Source organism: Rhinolophus hipposideros (assembly GCF_964194185.1).
Source record: "Rhinolophus hipposideros genome assembly, chromosome: 21".
In the NCBI taxonomy this organism is placed as follows: Eukaryota; Metazoa; Chordata; class Mammalia; order Chiroptera; family Rhinolophidae; genus Rhinolophus; species Rhinolophus hipposideros.
Window position 1 is genome coordinate 26,873,979 of NC_138067.1, and position 17,157 is coordinate 26,891,135.

General features: G+C 46.1%; 1 protein-coding gene across 1 annotated transcript in view; it reads right to left on the minus strand.

The window, feature by feature from the left end:
• CDYL2 (chromodomain Y like 2) overlaps positions 1 to 17,157 on the minus strand; it is a 171,288-nt gene that overhangs the window by 41,557 nt on the left and 112,574 nt on the right. Inside the window, exon 2 of the mRNA XM_081031344.1 lies at positions 15,703 to 16,291. Coding sequence (XP_080887470.1) covers positions 15,703 to 16,291 — 589 coding nt within the window. The remainder of the gene's footprint in view (positions 1 to 15,702; positions 16,292 to 17,157) is intronic.

Genomic DNA, 17,157 nt, shown 5'->3' on the forward strand with positions numbered 1-17,157 from the left:
AACAACTAAAGTCATCTTGGGATTCTGGGCTGAATTCTATATTGGAGGAAAAAAATATCTAAAGGTCACTATTGAGAATACGGAAAAACTGGAATACAGACCACAGAATAAATAGAAGTATTCATCAATGCTAAATTTCTTGACGTGCATAACTGTACTGTGTTGACTTAAGAGAACATCCTTTTTCTTAGAAAATACCCACACTGAATACTAAGGGTTAAGGCTAAAGGCATGATGCATGCAACCTACACATAAATGGTTCAGAAAAGAGAATAACTTGTATAATCATTTGTATATGTTATGAGTGCATATGTATGTGTGAATCAATATTTACATACTCATGTACACACACACGCACACAGACAAAGAGAAAGTAAATATGGCAAAAATGTTAAAAACTAGTAAATCTGCAAAGGGGTTCTTTACAGTATCTATAAGCTTGAAATTACTTCAAAACAAAAAGTTAAATGTATCTTCAAAAAATACAAATATTCTGCAAATAAGAATCAAATCAAACTTCCATAATTCTAGGAAAGGAATATTTGAAGAGATAATAGGTTAATGTTTTCCAGAACTTAAAAAAAGACAAGTTTTTAGTTTGAAAGAGTACTCTGAGTATGAAGCAGGATAAAAGACAAATGATAATAAAGCTGTATAATGTCATGTAAAAGAAAAGATCTTAAAATACAGCACAGAGAGGAAAATCACATTATCGAAAACAAATGACAGGCTGATAGCAAAAACAGTAACAGACGCCTAAAAAAAATGACTACCACCAAAAGGCTGAGAGAAAGTAACTGTCAACAAAGAATTTTATACCCAGCTAACACAGCATTTAAAGGCCAACGTAAAGGGACATTTCCAAACACCCCAACACTATGAGAGTTTATCAAACACAGACTCTAAAAGAATTATAAAGGGAAATTTCACAAATCAAAAGGTTAATTCATAGGACGACAAGATAAAAGAATCAAAGTTGATTTTTACAAATTTGGTAAATATAATTACTGGCTGCAAAAATAATGAAAATAATGTTTGGTGTTTAACAACATTGGGTAGACAAAATAAAAATAAGATGTTCAGTGAGAAATTAAAGCCAAGTAGGATTCTCCTTGCTGTAGGAGGGCCCTCCTTGCTTAAATAGGAGGACATCATATTTGTTAGAGAGAAAAAAATTATAGTTAAGTATGTATGCTAAAATTTAAGAATACAAATGTAATCTATAGCCAGATTCCAAACCAGCCCAGGGAGAGGGAATATAGAAAATGCATCAATTCAATTTAAATTAATTAAATTTAAAAAGCATGAAAAGGTCAGGGGATGGGGATGGGAGAGGAGCAGAGAAACAGAATTATAAAAAGAAAATATAAAAATAGGAGAAAAAATCCAAATATATTAATAATCACATCAATCTGAACAGATTAAACTCATATATTGAGACAGAGATAATCAGATTAGACAAAAAAATAAAGGATCCAGGTGTATTAAAGATTCCCTTAAGGAGAGACTCTTAAAGACAGAAAAAGGCATCTCAATTCAGCCAGTGGGAGAAGGAAACCTGCCCAACTCACCAAGAAATGGCAGGATGACTCCAAAAGTGTCAAGAAATGGTGCATAGTTTTCAATATGTAGCAAGAAAAGGTGTATCAGAAAATGCACTGGAGTTTGTAAAAGACACGAGAGAAACAGAAACAAAACCTGTTATCTGAAAGAGAAGGGGAAGCTGCCAGGGGACTAGGTGTCAGCTTTCTAGGAGGATGGAAGGTAAAGGGCTGAAGGACACCCCAGCAGGCTGGATAGATGAGAGGGGTAGACCACAGAACACTTCTGCCACGCAGCTTCAGTTTTCAGGAAACACAGCCGCTCAACATAGTTCCCCGGGGTCCGTGCCCATGTACTCCGCTAAGAACATGTCAAACCCCAGGCACCGAAGAGTGCCAGTCTTCCTCTGGACAGGGGGGAAGGAAGGAAATGCTTAGACATCACCAAAGGATACCATCCCCAGTTGGGGGTTGCGTTATCCTGCTGGTTCCACACTTGTACAGTCTTTCTCTGATTATCATGGGCAGCTGGACTAGCAGCGAGACTCACCTGCCCAGAACAATCTGGGGGATGTTCTGCTTTTCTTCCTAAGAGCCCAGGTTTTGCTGAAAAAGCAGAAAAAAAATTCGGGCACTACACCTGGTCCCAGTGTCACATGATGACCATTATTCTGCATTATTATTGTCTCTACACCTGCTTGATGCCCCCACCAGACTGTGGGTTCTTTGGGGACAAACCTGAGAGTTATTCACCTTTGTGTCTGCGGGACTGAGCACAGTGCCTGGAAGACAGAAACTGCTCAACAGAGTGTTCATGAAGTGAATAAATGAGTGAATAACAAATAGAGGAAACTAATGGAGCAACCTCATCATACCACGTGCCAACCCTGTAATTAACACTCCTCATGTTGGGGTGCATTCCATATTTATTTCTCAATGTGTCAGTCAGACTTCCAAACCTTTGTATTAACCCTGTGCATGAAAACACTGGTTTTCTGAAATCAGTTTGATCTCATACCTAGATGACTTATCCTCATATAACACCTGGCCCTTCTGCCTCACAACAGCCGAGCGAGATCTCACTTCTCCTAGACGCCCGGGGAGAGAACACCATGTGAGTGCTATGAAGTTTTCTTCCCTTGCGAAGAAAATAGTAACACCTTTGGTGTTACTGTAGGCATCAGAACACAGAAGGAAGCTGCAATACCCGAGTCTTTCTCTCTCCTAGGACACCCTTCTTCTCTTGCCCATCTGGTAAAAGCCCATTCATCTTTTGTACTGCGGTTCCCGTTACCTGCTTAGGAATACTTCCAGAGAAGCTCATCCCTCTTCTCGTGGCTGTACATCCTCCTTTTTTTCACAGCCTTTACTGCACCTTCCTCCACCCATCCACCATGTAATTAATGAGCGTCTACAACATGCCTGACCCCTGGGTTACGCTGATGGGCGGAAACAGGTATGGATCCTGCCCTCAAAAGCTTACAGTCTGATTCAGTGCTGCCCAACAGGACACCCTGCAACAATGGACGTGTTCAATATCTGCACTGCCCAACACAGTAACCACGTATGACTGTTGAAATTTTTAAAGTTTAATTTCAATTAATTTAAATCTAGCTTTCACCACCTGTGGCTGGTCACTCCCATACCTGACAGTGCAGGTAATCATTCTATAGGAACATTATCTTGCATACCTTGCAAAGCCTCATATACCTGTTCTTATATGTCTGACTCCCTCCTCACCCTCAGACAGATTCTTAAAGGCAAGGGCTACGTTAGTCATTCCTACGTCTTCCGAAACAGTGCAGCCCAGCACACAGAAGGGGCTTAATCATTGCTGAATAAGTGAATGAGCCGAGAAACAAACAAGTGCCAGATGCATAATGGAGGACTTACCACCTGTCCAAAAGAGGGAGCGCCTGTCCAAAAGAGGGAGCGTGAGGGTGTGAAGCCAGAAAGCAAGATAAGGAAAGTGAGATGGATCTGCCGCTAGCCCCATAAAAAGACCAAGTGCCAGACGTTTCCCTTCCCATCCGTTCTCCCCGGCATTCCAGGCATGATCACTGTCTTGGGAAGCAGATACATCCACAGACAGAGGGGAGGGCTGGGACCACCCTGAGGGTGATTCACACTGGAATCCGGTCAGTTGCAAACTGTGGTGAAGGGTTGGGTAGGCTTTAAAAAAGCAAAAGAGGAGACGCATTGGTTCCTCAGTTGAGCAAAACCATCACTTTGTTGACTGCGGGTTTAGAGTTTTCCAGCTGCAGTTCTTAGAAGAGAAAGTGATAGTTCTTGTGCCTGTGAACCATTTCCTGGTCTGTGGTTGACTCACCAATGATAACTAAAGCGTGGTGGGCCGTTCGGAGAGTATAAGAGGGGAAGTACAAGGATACGAAGTTCATGTGTCAAGACCCTTTGCACATCATAAGGAATGAGTACTGCCATCAGATTCAGCAGATGGGAGCAGCAGCTTATTTCAACAGTAGCACAGCTGAGTGGCCAGGATCTTCAGAGGTGAGGAGATAGGGTGTGCTGACGTTGAAAAAAACCCCAATCATGCCACCCACTCACGTCAAGAGAATTCACAGTGCCTAACCTGCACCTGAACCCAGTACTGGTACCACTACTTCAGGACTGCTCATCGTCACAGACCTTAACTATCACCACATATAGAATCCCTTATATTGGAGCTGGAGTCAACAGCAAAGCTAAAATGTACAGGTAGATCTTTAAATATCTTACTTAGCCATGTTAGCCGTCATCTGGCATGTTATATAATTAGGCCTCCTAAGAAAATCCACACAGTGTGAATTTCAGGAAAGTTTAGGTTCCAATAGATGACTGAGAATTGCTAAGGGTGATGATCATACATTTTACAATGCTTATCGTCAGATGTCTAAACAGCAAAGCAAAGCATGTATTAAAAATGCAAAAGAACATGATTAAAGAGACCTTTTTCCACAGGTCAAATTATGTCTTCTGTATTAAAACCCTCCAAGGCCATGCCGACCCTCAAAGCATTATTAGACCAGAATTCTGACCCATGGAGAAAGATCCCTTAGGGTCTTCAGTGTATAAAGCCACCCCACTGAAAAGTCACTTTCTCATCTTCCTCTGCTCACAAATGCTATCTTTTGGCCTCATCCTATTTTCCAACCTGAAGCCTCATTCCTGCACCTTAAACACCCTAATTTCCAGGACTGTTTGAGGTTCTCTAAAACTCTCTGCACTTTCTTGCTTCTGGACCGTTGCTTCAGCTGTCCCTTTGTCCCCAAAATACCATTTCTGTTTACCTTCACAAATCAAATCCTCAAGGCCACCTGAAATGCTTCTCTTGCAGGGAGCTGTCTCTTTCTCCCCAAGCACCCAGGAACAGCCCACCGCTGGGGCGCCCGAGGCGGCCTGTCCCAGCCCTCCCTGAGTTCTCAGCACACTCAGCTTTGCAGCTGGTCACTTGGGACCACCTGATCCCCTAATTAGTTTAATTAGCTTCAAGTTCTTTGAAAGAGGAAACTAGTCATCTCTATATTCTCGGTTCCCAGCACACAGTGGGTACAAAGGAAAATCTGTCACTAAATTGTAGGAAAATAATGATCTCAAAAAGCTAAGGGAAAAAAGCAGGTTCTAACTAGGAGGAAGCTCTCTTCTGCATACCCAGTTGACAGCCCTTGTTAAGAATATGGGCCTGGAGCTAGAACCACTAGATCTGAATCCTCGAATAATCACCCACTGCATAGGCAGGTCATTTGCCTCCGTATACCTTAGCTTCCTTGTCTGTAAAATGGGGAGAGAAAGAGACCCTACCTCCTAGGATTAACTGAGTTACCATGCTTAGAACAGGGTATGCTCATAGCATGAGCTAAAACAATAAATGTCAGCTATTTTGACATGATATGGAAATTGCTGATTTGTCTTCTCCCTATTTTTTTTCTTTTTTCCCTAAATTGTAAGCATCTTGTCTTATTCATCAATATATTTCCAGGATAAAGCACATAGTGACCCACTCCTAGGTACATAGCTGGCTTATAGCAGTCACTAAATGTTTGATGAAGAAATCATAAGCGTAGTTTATTGAAGATGTTTGAGGTAGATGTTATATATTTTCTATGAATCTTCTTAATAAAGTACACTTCCTACTGTCTAGAACATTGTTCCTTTTCTTCTTTGCCTGAGGAAACTCTGTGTATCCTTCAGGTCTCAGACGAGATGCCACTTCCACCTGGGAGTCCTCTCTCTAACCTCCTAATTCCAGTGGGTTCCACTCTTCTGTAGGGCACTCCCACATCATGGTGGGCTGTGACATTTGGCTCCTTCCTGGTTTTCCCACAAGAGTGTGAGCTGGGCGAGGACAGCAACCATCACTTCCACATGGTAGCCTCAGCACCAAACACCATGCCTGGCACACACCGGTGCTCAGTAAACCTGTGGCAATTTGTTTCTCTTTCACCACCAAGTGATATGAGGGGTCAGTGGTGGCAAGCCAGGCCAGCAAGGGGACGTCTTATCTAAACCCCAGGAACTCAGCACAGAGCCACTATTCCCAATGTGGAGAAGTGGGAGAGAACCGAGAACGGGGGGCGGGAGGGGGCAAAGGTGAGAAAAGCCACCAGGCAGAAAGAAAGAACAAGCTTGGAGATGGGAACCTGCTACTCAATGTCACTGTCATCAAGATGGTGAGCAGAAGACTCAAGACTGACTTCTATTGAGGATGGAAGTGACAGGGTCAGCCAATCTGCTGCCTGGAAAGGAGGCCTCCTGAATTCACCTTGCTGGCTTACACAAGCAGAATGAAAATTAATATCCTAGAGTCAGTCGATGAGAAAGCAACAGGGAGTATGGTGGCAGGGTAAGAAATCATGCCTTTTAGTAAAGCAAGAGGGTCTAAGAAAGGGGAAGAAGAGAAATGAACATTCACTCAGCACTGGCTCTGAGTCGGGAGCCATCATTTAATCCTGTGTGGTAAGTACTGTTATTCCCTTGGGACACAGGTGAAAACCAGGGCTCCAAAGGGGGTGAGACTCCTAGAGTCACCAACTCAGCAAGAGGCGGAGTGTGCACCTGAACTCAGGCTATGTCTCCAAAACCCACACTTGCTCTTGCCAGTTTCTTCCTCACCATGCTGCCTCCAAAGTTTACAGCAAGTTTAAAGGAGAAATCTCAAAATCCTCCCTGTAACTGGGACTATTCAGGAGTCCAATGCATTTCCTCTTCCATAGCGAAGGACTACAGAAAATGCCACTCAAAATGAACCGCCTTCGGCTGAAAAGGATCCACAATACCCTTGATGGAGGGCGGGGTGGAAGGATGAGCCCAGGCATTTAATTAAGAGCCGGGGAAACTGTGTGAATATTAAGGGAGGAGAAGCCTAGCAAGTCGGGCAATCATGGCAGATGGTGAAAACAACTGTCAGACAAGACAAGAGAAAGGGAATCCTTCAGCTGCTATTAAGAGCCCTGACAAAACATTAGCTCTCCATGACATGCTACCCAGAGCAGGGAGCGCAACGTGAGAATACAAGACAACCCGAGGTGGGAGGGTGATGCTGAGACGAGAGCGATGGGAGGATTGGACAAACGTGAGGAGGATTCCCAGTGGGGCCTCAGGGCCCACATCTTCAGGCAGGAAAAGCTCCTTGCCCTCTCTTCTGCCCACTCATTCATTCACTCCCTCCTTCGGCAGCTACTTCTTAAGCACCTACTAGATGCCCGGCATTATTAGATGTTGGAGATACAACTGTGAGCAGACAGAGACCATCTCTTCCCTCGTGGAGTTTGCAATCTAGTGAAGAAGGCAGACATTATTCAAGTAATCAGGTTGTGATCACTACAAACTGAGGTGAGTTCTGTCAGTGAAGAAACACGGTGCTTCATGTGCAAACCAGACTGGCAGCTGACCTATAAGGGGAAGGTTTCCATGGGGCACTTGCTGCTGAAGCGAGCCATGAAGGATGAGGAGAGAGTAACTACTCACTTGAAGGCGAAAACACATGCAGAACACCGAGAGATGGTGTGGGGAAGAGTGTGAGGCAGGCCAGAGCAGGGAGGTTTTGCAGGCCTGGAAAGTGTGGACTGCATAAGGACTTCCTCACCCCTTCCAGAAAGAATCCCAAAACACCCTCCTACTTCAGGCTCCATCTATCTGGTTCTTAAGCTAGTGCTGAGGGCACAGGGAATTCCCTAGAGCTTTGGCTTCCCCTGCAGTTGGAGCTGCATGGGTTGGGCTCCCATATTCTTTGTGATGTGGTATCATGCACCCACACGCTGACCGTGGCTCTCTGCCCCGGTGCATGCTGTCGTCGCTTCCCACCACCCCATTCATCCTGGCTCATGCTATCTGACTCTGCTTGCATATCACCTCCTCCAGGAAGCCCTCTCCGAACTCCCTTCCCAAGCTGGCTTAGGGGCCTCTGCCTATAGCTCCCTCAGGACCTCCTGTGTATCTCCATCCTGGTATAAGGTATCACAATGATTTGCCTAACCATTCAGTCACTCGATGAGTACTGGTTGAGTTCACGTATATAACAAAAAGTTAATGTGTACAATATGTCAACTGCTCTAAAAAACAAATAGGAACATACAAAGACCCCATTAGAAAAATGGGTAAAGGACTGAAATAACAACAGCTAGTATTTATCAAATGTTTACCGCATGCCAGGTAATATTCTAAGGGCTTCCTATGAATGAATTCACTTATTCTTTTCCCTAACCCCATGAGGTATGATTATAGCTGCATATTATGAATGAAGAATTTGGCTCAGAGAGGCTAAGCAATTTGCCTGAAGCGATGTGGCCGAGTGCCCTTGTCCACCCACCATACTGAGTGTCAACTCCTGCTACAGTTGGCATGACTGTGCTTGGGCCACTCCCAGGGAAAGACACGCAAGTGGAAGGAACATAAGATAATGCTCACCCCCGGCTGTAAACTAAAATCGAAACAACAGAGGTTGGGAACGCATGACGACGACTGGCCATAGCCAGTGCTTGCAAGAGTGTGTATCTTTGGAAGCAGCCTAAATGTCTATCAGAGAGATGACCGTTTATCTGCGCACACACAAAACCTGGGCCGCTGAAAGGGGGAAGCAGATCCACACGACTGACATAGACAGATTTTTAAGTTTAAAACAAGATGTTCTCACAACCTCCAGTGTCTATTCAGATGCCACCTTCTCAGTTGAGGCCTGGGATTCGTGTGTGTGCGCGCGCGCGCTTGCGTGTGTGTTTCATCCAAGGACCAGAGGAAAATCACTCAGGACCAGCGGGTCCACCTTCCTGGAATACCAAGTCAGAATCTTTGAAACCACTGAAGATGTTTGAAAGAAAAGCCCAGGGGTGCTGGCCAGAACTTTCTCAGGACCCAGGGAAAGGTTTGCTGGTTTGCCTAAATCCTGGAAGTGCCTTTTTTTCCTTTAGGAAAAGGAAACAAGACCTCTGACAACTTAAGCATCACCTGACCTGGCACCATGCCCCAACTCCTCCCAGAGGCACTCCGTGTCTGCCTCTCTGAGTCTCAGTTTCCCCACCTGGAAGCAAGGCCATTTATAGCTAACCTTGTTGTGTTGCTATGTTGTTAAGTTGCTAAGTCTGAGAACTACTGAGGGGATTAAGTGATATCCAGGAAGTCAGGCACAAAGAGCGAGGCGTTGCCTCCAGAAGGGGCTCAGCACCACCATGATCATCATCATGAATTAAGACTGGCCTTAATTCATGCGGGCCACGCTGTGGGCCTGGGGGTTTTCCCCAGTGAGGGGTTCACCAACGTGAGCAAACTGATTTTATTGTTTGGAGACCTCTGCAGACAATGCACCTCCTTACTGTTTGTGGGGAGGGAGGCCTTCCACTCCCCTCCCCACTTTTAGTTCACCACTGATAAATAGCAAGTTTGAAACAGTTTCTAAGGCCTTTTTTGAGGTAGAGAGAGAGGAAAACAATTTCTGAGCAGACAGGGAAAGTCATTAGTACACTTCCGAATCTTGACCGCGGTGGAGATTCCATCAGCCTCTTCCGGGTGCCAAAATCAAATCCCGGATCGGGGACCCAACAAGGAGAGTCAATTTCCCCCTTGGATTTGCCATGGGTCAAGTTTACAGTCAGATTTTCCATCACAGTTTTTCCATCAAGTTTACTGTCACTTTCCACTCAGAGGTAGTGGCCAAGTTGGACCAGTCTTCACCTTACCACATAAAAGGGTTTTAAGTTCATTCATTAGCACAAGTCACTTACTTGCCTCGTTTTAAAGACAAAACATAAGAAGCCCTTACTGAGGTTTTTGTTGTTGTTATTGGTTTGGAAAATGAACCCCTTTTGAAAGACAAAATGGTTGGTCAAAGTCTGTTGGCTTGGGAGTGGGTGCGTGAAATGTGTGAAAAGAACAGCTCTAACTAGGGAACCGGATACCTGCATAACAAGAGGCCGCAGAGTGGATACCCTCCATGGACTTTCGGTGTTTTACTAGGTGGCTTGGGGCAGCTGCCCATGACACCAAAGACACGTGGGCTGTCCTGAGCCCATTTCCCCTAGGCCTCTTCTGGGGACAAGCTGGGCATCTCCAGAAGCAGTAGTGATTCTAAAGGTCATGAACTGGCGTCACATTCGGGGCACAGAGTGAGAAGTTGCTGGCACAATCACAATTCTCAGGGAGTATTGAGGGAACTGTAACAAGCCCAGGAGGGTTAGTCAGGCCTTTAATGACTCTATCCTTAAGTGAAACTGACCTGTAATTTTCCTTGCTTCTCCTCTCCTGTTTGGTTTGGAAATCCAGGTTATACTGGCCTCACCAAAGGAGCTGGGAGTGTTTTCTCTTTTTCTGTTCTCTGCAACCATTTGGATAAGAGAGGGATTATCTGTTCTAGAATATATGGTAGATTTGACGATAAAAGCATCCAGGCCTTGTGTGCCTTCTTCCCCTGCTGTCTCTGAGAGGTTTGTAACAGCTGATTTAATGATTTTTGTTAATGATTATTATTCTATTCAGGTTTTCTAGTCATCCTTGAGTCTGTTAAGTGATATTTTTCTAGGAGATTGACCATTTTATCCAGGTTTTCAAACTGAATGGCACAGAATTAGTTATTGTATCTCGGGCTTGGAAGGAGTATATCCTTCCATGAATAAGAAAAAGGGTCCAAGAAGTGGCTCCTGCCCCACCAGCTCTTCTCAGCCCCCACTCAGGGCATATGTGTGTCAGGGATCAGGGGTTAAGCACTGCCCTGTACTGTCTGGAACCAGCTGGGCAGTGATCTAGGGGCCGGCTCTGGAGTCCAATTGCCTGGATGTCTCTCCTGGTCCCACGCTGGGCACTTATAGCCTCCGTCTTTTCCTCTATAAAAGGAGCATCTCACCCAGCTACCATTCAGGACTGCTATGAGGATCCCAAAAAGTACTGCGGAAACTCTAAGGCCTCATCGCTGGGAAGTTCCGATCATCTCAAACTTTCAACTTACAAATTTTCATTTCACAAACTTTCAACTTATAAATTCTCGTGAAGGCAAACTCAAGGTCCAGACTGAAGGTGCTTCAAATCTCCCCTAATACCATCAACTGGAATTCTCAATCACCATCTGTCATTTTTGTCTCAGCCGTCTTGGTACTTATTTGTCTAGAGCAGTGGTTCTGAAAGTTAGGTCTCTGGACCAGTCGCAGCATCTGGGAACTTGCTAGAAATGCAGATTCTCGGACTCTCCTCCACACTTACTGAATCAGCAACTCTGGGGGTTGGCGCAGCAATCTGTGTGGGGTTGTTTGTTGTTGTTGTTGTTTATGTGTTTATTTGTTTTCAATTTTAGCAATCTATGTTTTGAACCCGCCCTCCAGGGGATTCTGATACTGGCTTCATGTGTGAGAGACCTCGGTTCTTGAAAGTCACAGGCATTTCCCGTGCCTGTGCTCAGTTCTAAAGTGGTTTTAAAACATGGTTACTCCATTCTGTCCAATAAGGGGGGAAAAACGATAATCATGTTGAAACAGTGAGTAGAAAGAGATAAACAAACATTATAGAAGTGAAAGCTGAGAGGATTTTAAAAGATCAATGGAGAGCAAACAGCAAATGTTGCATGTTTGTGTGAAAATGACTCATGCGATGATAGGAACAATTCCGAAAACACTGAATCAAGCAGTATCTGAGCTGCAGAGCCTGGGCGACACACAGCCAAGTCATCAGGACGCAAGGAAAATGATCTCAAAATGCAAAGAAATGTGAACACGGGGCCACAAGGTCAGCATCAACAGTGGAAACTCGCTGGCTTCATGGAAATTCGGAGACTGCTGGGCATCTATATGTTGTGCTGGGGCTCAGCGTGATACGCTGGCACGTTTCCACAGGGTCAGGGCTCATCTGAGTCTGTAATGTGTTGATGCTTTGGCCTATTTAGACGAGACCACTAACCAGTTCTCCTGGGCCAGACCATGAGAGGCAACAGCTTTTCTGCACAGATGAAACCAGTCTGTTTGAGAGAGAGCAGTCTGTTTGAGAGACAGAGAGAGAGAGAAAGAGAGAGAGAGAGAGAGAGAGAGAGAGAGAGAGAGAGAGAGAGAGAGAGAGAGAGAGAGAGAGAGAGACCTGGTACGGAAGAAAGCGTATCAGCAAGGAGGAGATGTTGTCAGATTTTAAACCTTTGAAGGACCAAATCACACAACCCCTTAAAATCCAAGGAGTAACTTTGGATCTGTCACAAATGGATATATGAACCAATGCGTACAACCAAACACTTCCATGGGAAATACTGGACATACACACCCATGGCCATTAAAATTCAGCATTTAAAACGCATAACCTACACCCTATCCCCTGAGATCCTCACTCATTTGACTGGGGTGGAGCCCATTTTTAACAAGCTCCCTAAGGGATACTGAGGCAGATGGTCCCGGAGCACAGAGCCATTTGTCATTACGGAAGGAAGAATAGTCGGAATCAAGAGCACGTACTGAGTCGCCGCATACACTTCACAAACATTGCTGGTGGAGATAGAGTCCTGAAACCAAAACACCACCCGCCGGAGCCCTGATTTAGCACTAGTTCCCACAGCACACATCAGGGAAATCAGCAGTAAATGAGTAACATGTTACATAAGTTGCTTTTCTGTATGCAGAAATTTAATCCACCAAAGAGAAGCTAAAATCATATAAAAAGCAACAGCCCACCCCCAAAACAAATGCTGAGGAAGCATAGCCAGGATCTCCCCATCCACCTTCTGCCAGGCAAAAAATGATCCTTCTTCCGTGCTGAAACCCTTGCCCGCTCACTCTTGTGCCACTGGAAACTGGATCCTTTGGTGGATGTGATCAGGGAAGGGGGCTTAAGGAGAGGGAGAAGAGGGGAACATTCAGGGTTCCACATGGGCATGGACACTGGCCTCGTCAAGACTTCCCTCTGGTTGAAAACATAAGTGGAGCCATGTTTTGCTTGACTACACCTCTGACCCCTTGCTGGAAAGTTCTGGAACCACAAAATGCCCTCTGTCTTGGGTCTTGTCAAAAAACTCCAAACCACTTTCTTTCTTCTCTCTCTCTCTCTCTCTCTCTCTCTCTTTGGCAAGGATTCCCAGTCTTTTCCTCTCCGCAGCTGCCCCAAGACCTGAATAGTAAGCTAGTTCTAACTAGAGTGTTAAAGGCTGGCAATGGGTGGGGCATTGGTCACCCCATTGATCACTGACCCCCAGAAGAGGTCAATGCAGGTATGGCAAAGGCATACCATGTACATCACATATGTGTTACTTCTTCCAATGAGCTGGCCTCATTTTCTCAACGCCGACCTATAGACCTCCACTCTGAACTTACTGGAACATAGATTATAAGTTTCAGAATGATAAGTCCTTACCTATCTTTTTATTACTCTACTCCCAGCAGCTAGCATGGCGACTAACCTTAGAAAATGCCCCAAAAATATGTAAGTATTGAATTAATTTAAAACACCTGATGTGAACCTTAATTGCCACCCCATATTGCCACCATGCATGTCTCCAAATGCATTAGGGTCACCCGGGGTGCTTGTTAAAAACTCGTCTTCTGGACTCCACCCCAGACGTAGTAAATCGGACTCTATGGGACCTGCATTTTTAACAAGGCGCCAGGTAATCTTACACATGTACAATCCGAGAACCACTGACTTAACCTTACAGGGGAATCTCAAGCACACCAATACTATGGGGTATGATTAAGCAAAGGGCCCTTTGGGCACACCCAAAACAGAACACCAGAGAGGTGGGTAGCTTCCTCCTCTCTATCCAGGCAGGGGCCCAAGTGGAGTACAGGACATCAACACGGGAGAAAACGAGGCCAACAAGAGATCAGAGATGAGAACGGTCTGGAGAAGCACTCTGGAGCTAAGCTGGAAGTTGGCAAGGTCACCACTGATCCCAGCAGGCTCTGTCTTGACTATTTTCCCTGATGTGGGGTAGCACGCCCATCATCAGACCATGAACCACAGGGCATCGACAAGGCTCAAGAATGGAGAGCAACAGGCTAGCAGCTACGCCCCACTTTGGAAAGTTGCATGGAATGAGGGATGTACCCTCATCTAGACTTCTCCACAAGTCTGGCTTCTCTCCTTCACGGTGCAGCTCAAGTCAGCAAACCATCTCCCTTATGCTTTTCCTCTCCCTCTTGAGGTGGCCACAATTTAAGCAGGGCAGGGGGCCGCTACCAGCCAGGAATCATGCCCAGGTTCCCTCCTCCGGCCCTCCTGAGAGGAGCCTCAGGAGCTCCCCTCACCAGCCACCCTTCCCAAGACAGGGAATTCCTCTACTACCAGCAGCTGTCACAGGAAAGTCAAACATGAATGTTTGTGCCAAGCCTCATTTATACAAGCCCACTCCTCCTGGAGAGATGAATTTTTAAAACAAAGTGTTTACATGGTAGCAGGCAGAGTTGTGTCAGCATCAGGGATCCCCAGACAGAAACGTGAATCAATCTGGGGCAAAGACTGCTAAATAAATCCTGTCTGGGTGAAATTCCTCTCTGGAGAAAGAGGAACCTCAAAGCAGATTGCTCAGATTCTCCGGGAAGCGTCCCTAAAGACATGACGCTCTCCCCAGCGGGGCATGCTCGGAGCACGCGGATCTCAGACAGCACCATCGCTCTAATGTGCAGTTGCCTATGTCACCTCATCCCTCTGGGTCTCTTCCAGCCCGTCCCAGCACCCCTATTCCCACACACACTCTGGTTCCATCCAGGGCATCGGATGACCCTACTTTGTTGGGCACAGGTTTTCCACCCATGCAGGATTTCCTGACATCCCAAGGCTTGGTGTTCTAGCAGCTAAAGAGAAAATGTCACCGCGTAGACACACAGGTTTCCGAGAAATGAGGAAGTGCACCTATGTGTATGGACATTTCACCTGGAAGACCCGACTCGGCCATGAAGGATTCAGTCAGGGAGCAATCTGACTATTGGAGAAATGTCAGGTTTGGGAGCTTGAATTACCTACCTGGGTCACTGCCTCCTCTAGCCTTGATTTTGTCTTTGGGACTTAATAAGGGGGAGGAATTCTATCATCTTTGCTGTGTTACTTCCAGGATGGAATAAGAAGGTAGGTGCAAACCAAAAGAATTAACACAGGTTGGGGACAGGGCAGCATTTAGGATCTAATACAGAAATGGAACCAGATCACGCGTGTTAGCGATAGATGAGGGGCAAGGGCCTCCAGCTTACAGATGGGTTTGGAGAATTCAAGTCCAGACTGGGTCTGAGGAGGAGCAGACCCCACTTCTCCGGGCTATACTGCTGAAGGCCTAAAGCGATTGAAAGCAAGGGCTCTGCAAGGTACATGCTGCCCCAGAAAAGCACTGGTCCTCTGGGGACATGAGTCTTGGGTTCTGGAGGGTGAGGACTTTGAGCTGCCCTAACAGGAGAAGTTCTAGAGTGGTTACCATGGCCTTGGGCATCTTCAAGTGCAGTGGGGAATTTTCACCCCATTTCAGGACCTGGCTGGAGCATCACTGCTTCACCCCCCCCACCCCCCGTCCCCCCCCCCCACACACACATGCATAGGTGTCTGTAACCAGTGTGGGCACACGACCAAGTCCACATGGCCCTAGGTGAGAGAGACCAAGGGAGAATTACTGCCTAGCTAAGCATCAAGGATGGGATGGGGGTCTTCTTTATCTCCCTAGGCTGCATGCAGCCCCCGTCCACCATGGCCAGAGCCAAACGCAAGAGAAAGACAAGCCACATACCTAGCCCATTCTCTGCCACTGCCGCATGGTTGACGTCACACTCGCCCATGTCTTGCTCTCCGACGTCATTCAAATCTAAGCCAGGCTGGTGGGACCCGTTTCCAAAGTGTCTCTCATCCTTCTCGGAGCCGGTGTCCCCATTTTCCATCCCATTTTGAGCCTTTTTCAGAGGCATTATTTGCAAACCACTGGGGGTAGTCCTGTAAGACACCGTCTTGGCAGCCCTGTCACCTCCCGCAGGGGGCTTGGCTGGATACCCTTTCTTCGGCTTGGACAGGGAGGGGTTGATTCGCTTCCGTTTATGGGAAGTCCCTTTGCTCTTTCCAGACTCTGAAGGTCTGTGGGAGAGTTTCTCCACCGACGTGCCTCGGCCGTCACGCAGGAGCTTGGAGGCGCTGGCCTGCTTCCCTGCCTTGATCCTCTTGTCCTTGGCCACGTGCAGCCCGTTGAACTCGTCGATGAACTCCTCACAGTGCAGCAGATGGTGCTCTGGCTCCCACGTGTCCTCCGTGCTCCCGTAGCCTTTCCATCGGATAAGATATTCCCATTTTCCTTTCTTGTTCTTCCTCTTGTCTACAATCCTTTCGACCTGGGACACAAGATGAGAGTCAGAAAAGAGAGAAAGGGAAAAAAAGATCAGTCCCAGACAAAAAGAACACCACAAAGCCCTCAGGATAGAGGCTTCTGCCCTAGCCTTCAATGCCGAAAGTTGACACTTCCAGGAGTGTTCAAGATGGCTGCTTTATGTCCGGACATCACGTCAGGACATCACTGAATGGAACCAACGGTGCATGGTCATTTTCCTTGAGGACTCAGGGATGCCACGACTGGCTGGTGGCATCCACCTGTCCAACCCAGGCTGACACTTGCTTGAAGTCACATTGCAAGTTTTCATTCAAGATCTTTATTCTTTTCACTGCACCAAAGTAGAATCAGACTTTTAAAGACCCACTCGGTGTTGGTTTCTCACCCCTACTTATAATAATAACAACATTTATTGAGTATTTATATGGTAGGCACTGTGCTGATATATCCTGCCTTGTAATAATACTAATGATTAGTAACACTGATCGGGCACATATGAGGTGGACATTATACTGAATGCTGGCCATGGATGCCCCCATTTCATTTCCTCCTGACAATAACCCAGTGTGGTAGGTATTCTTTCTATCCCCATTTTACAATAAGGACACTTGGGATCAGAGAGATTAAGTCACTCCACCAAGTTCTAAGCTGGTAAGGGCAGAGCTGGGATTTGAACCACTCTCGCCCTAGATTTTCTTAATTACTAGGCTACACCAACTCTCAACTACAAAATCTTCCATATTGACCAAAAATGGTTTGAATCGACAAAGCACCCCCAAGCTGCAACACGGGGGATACAACTGCCAGTCAAGATGATCACTCACATTTATTGAGAGCCTATTATGTGCCTTGCATAACCCCCTGGGCGCA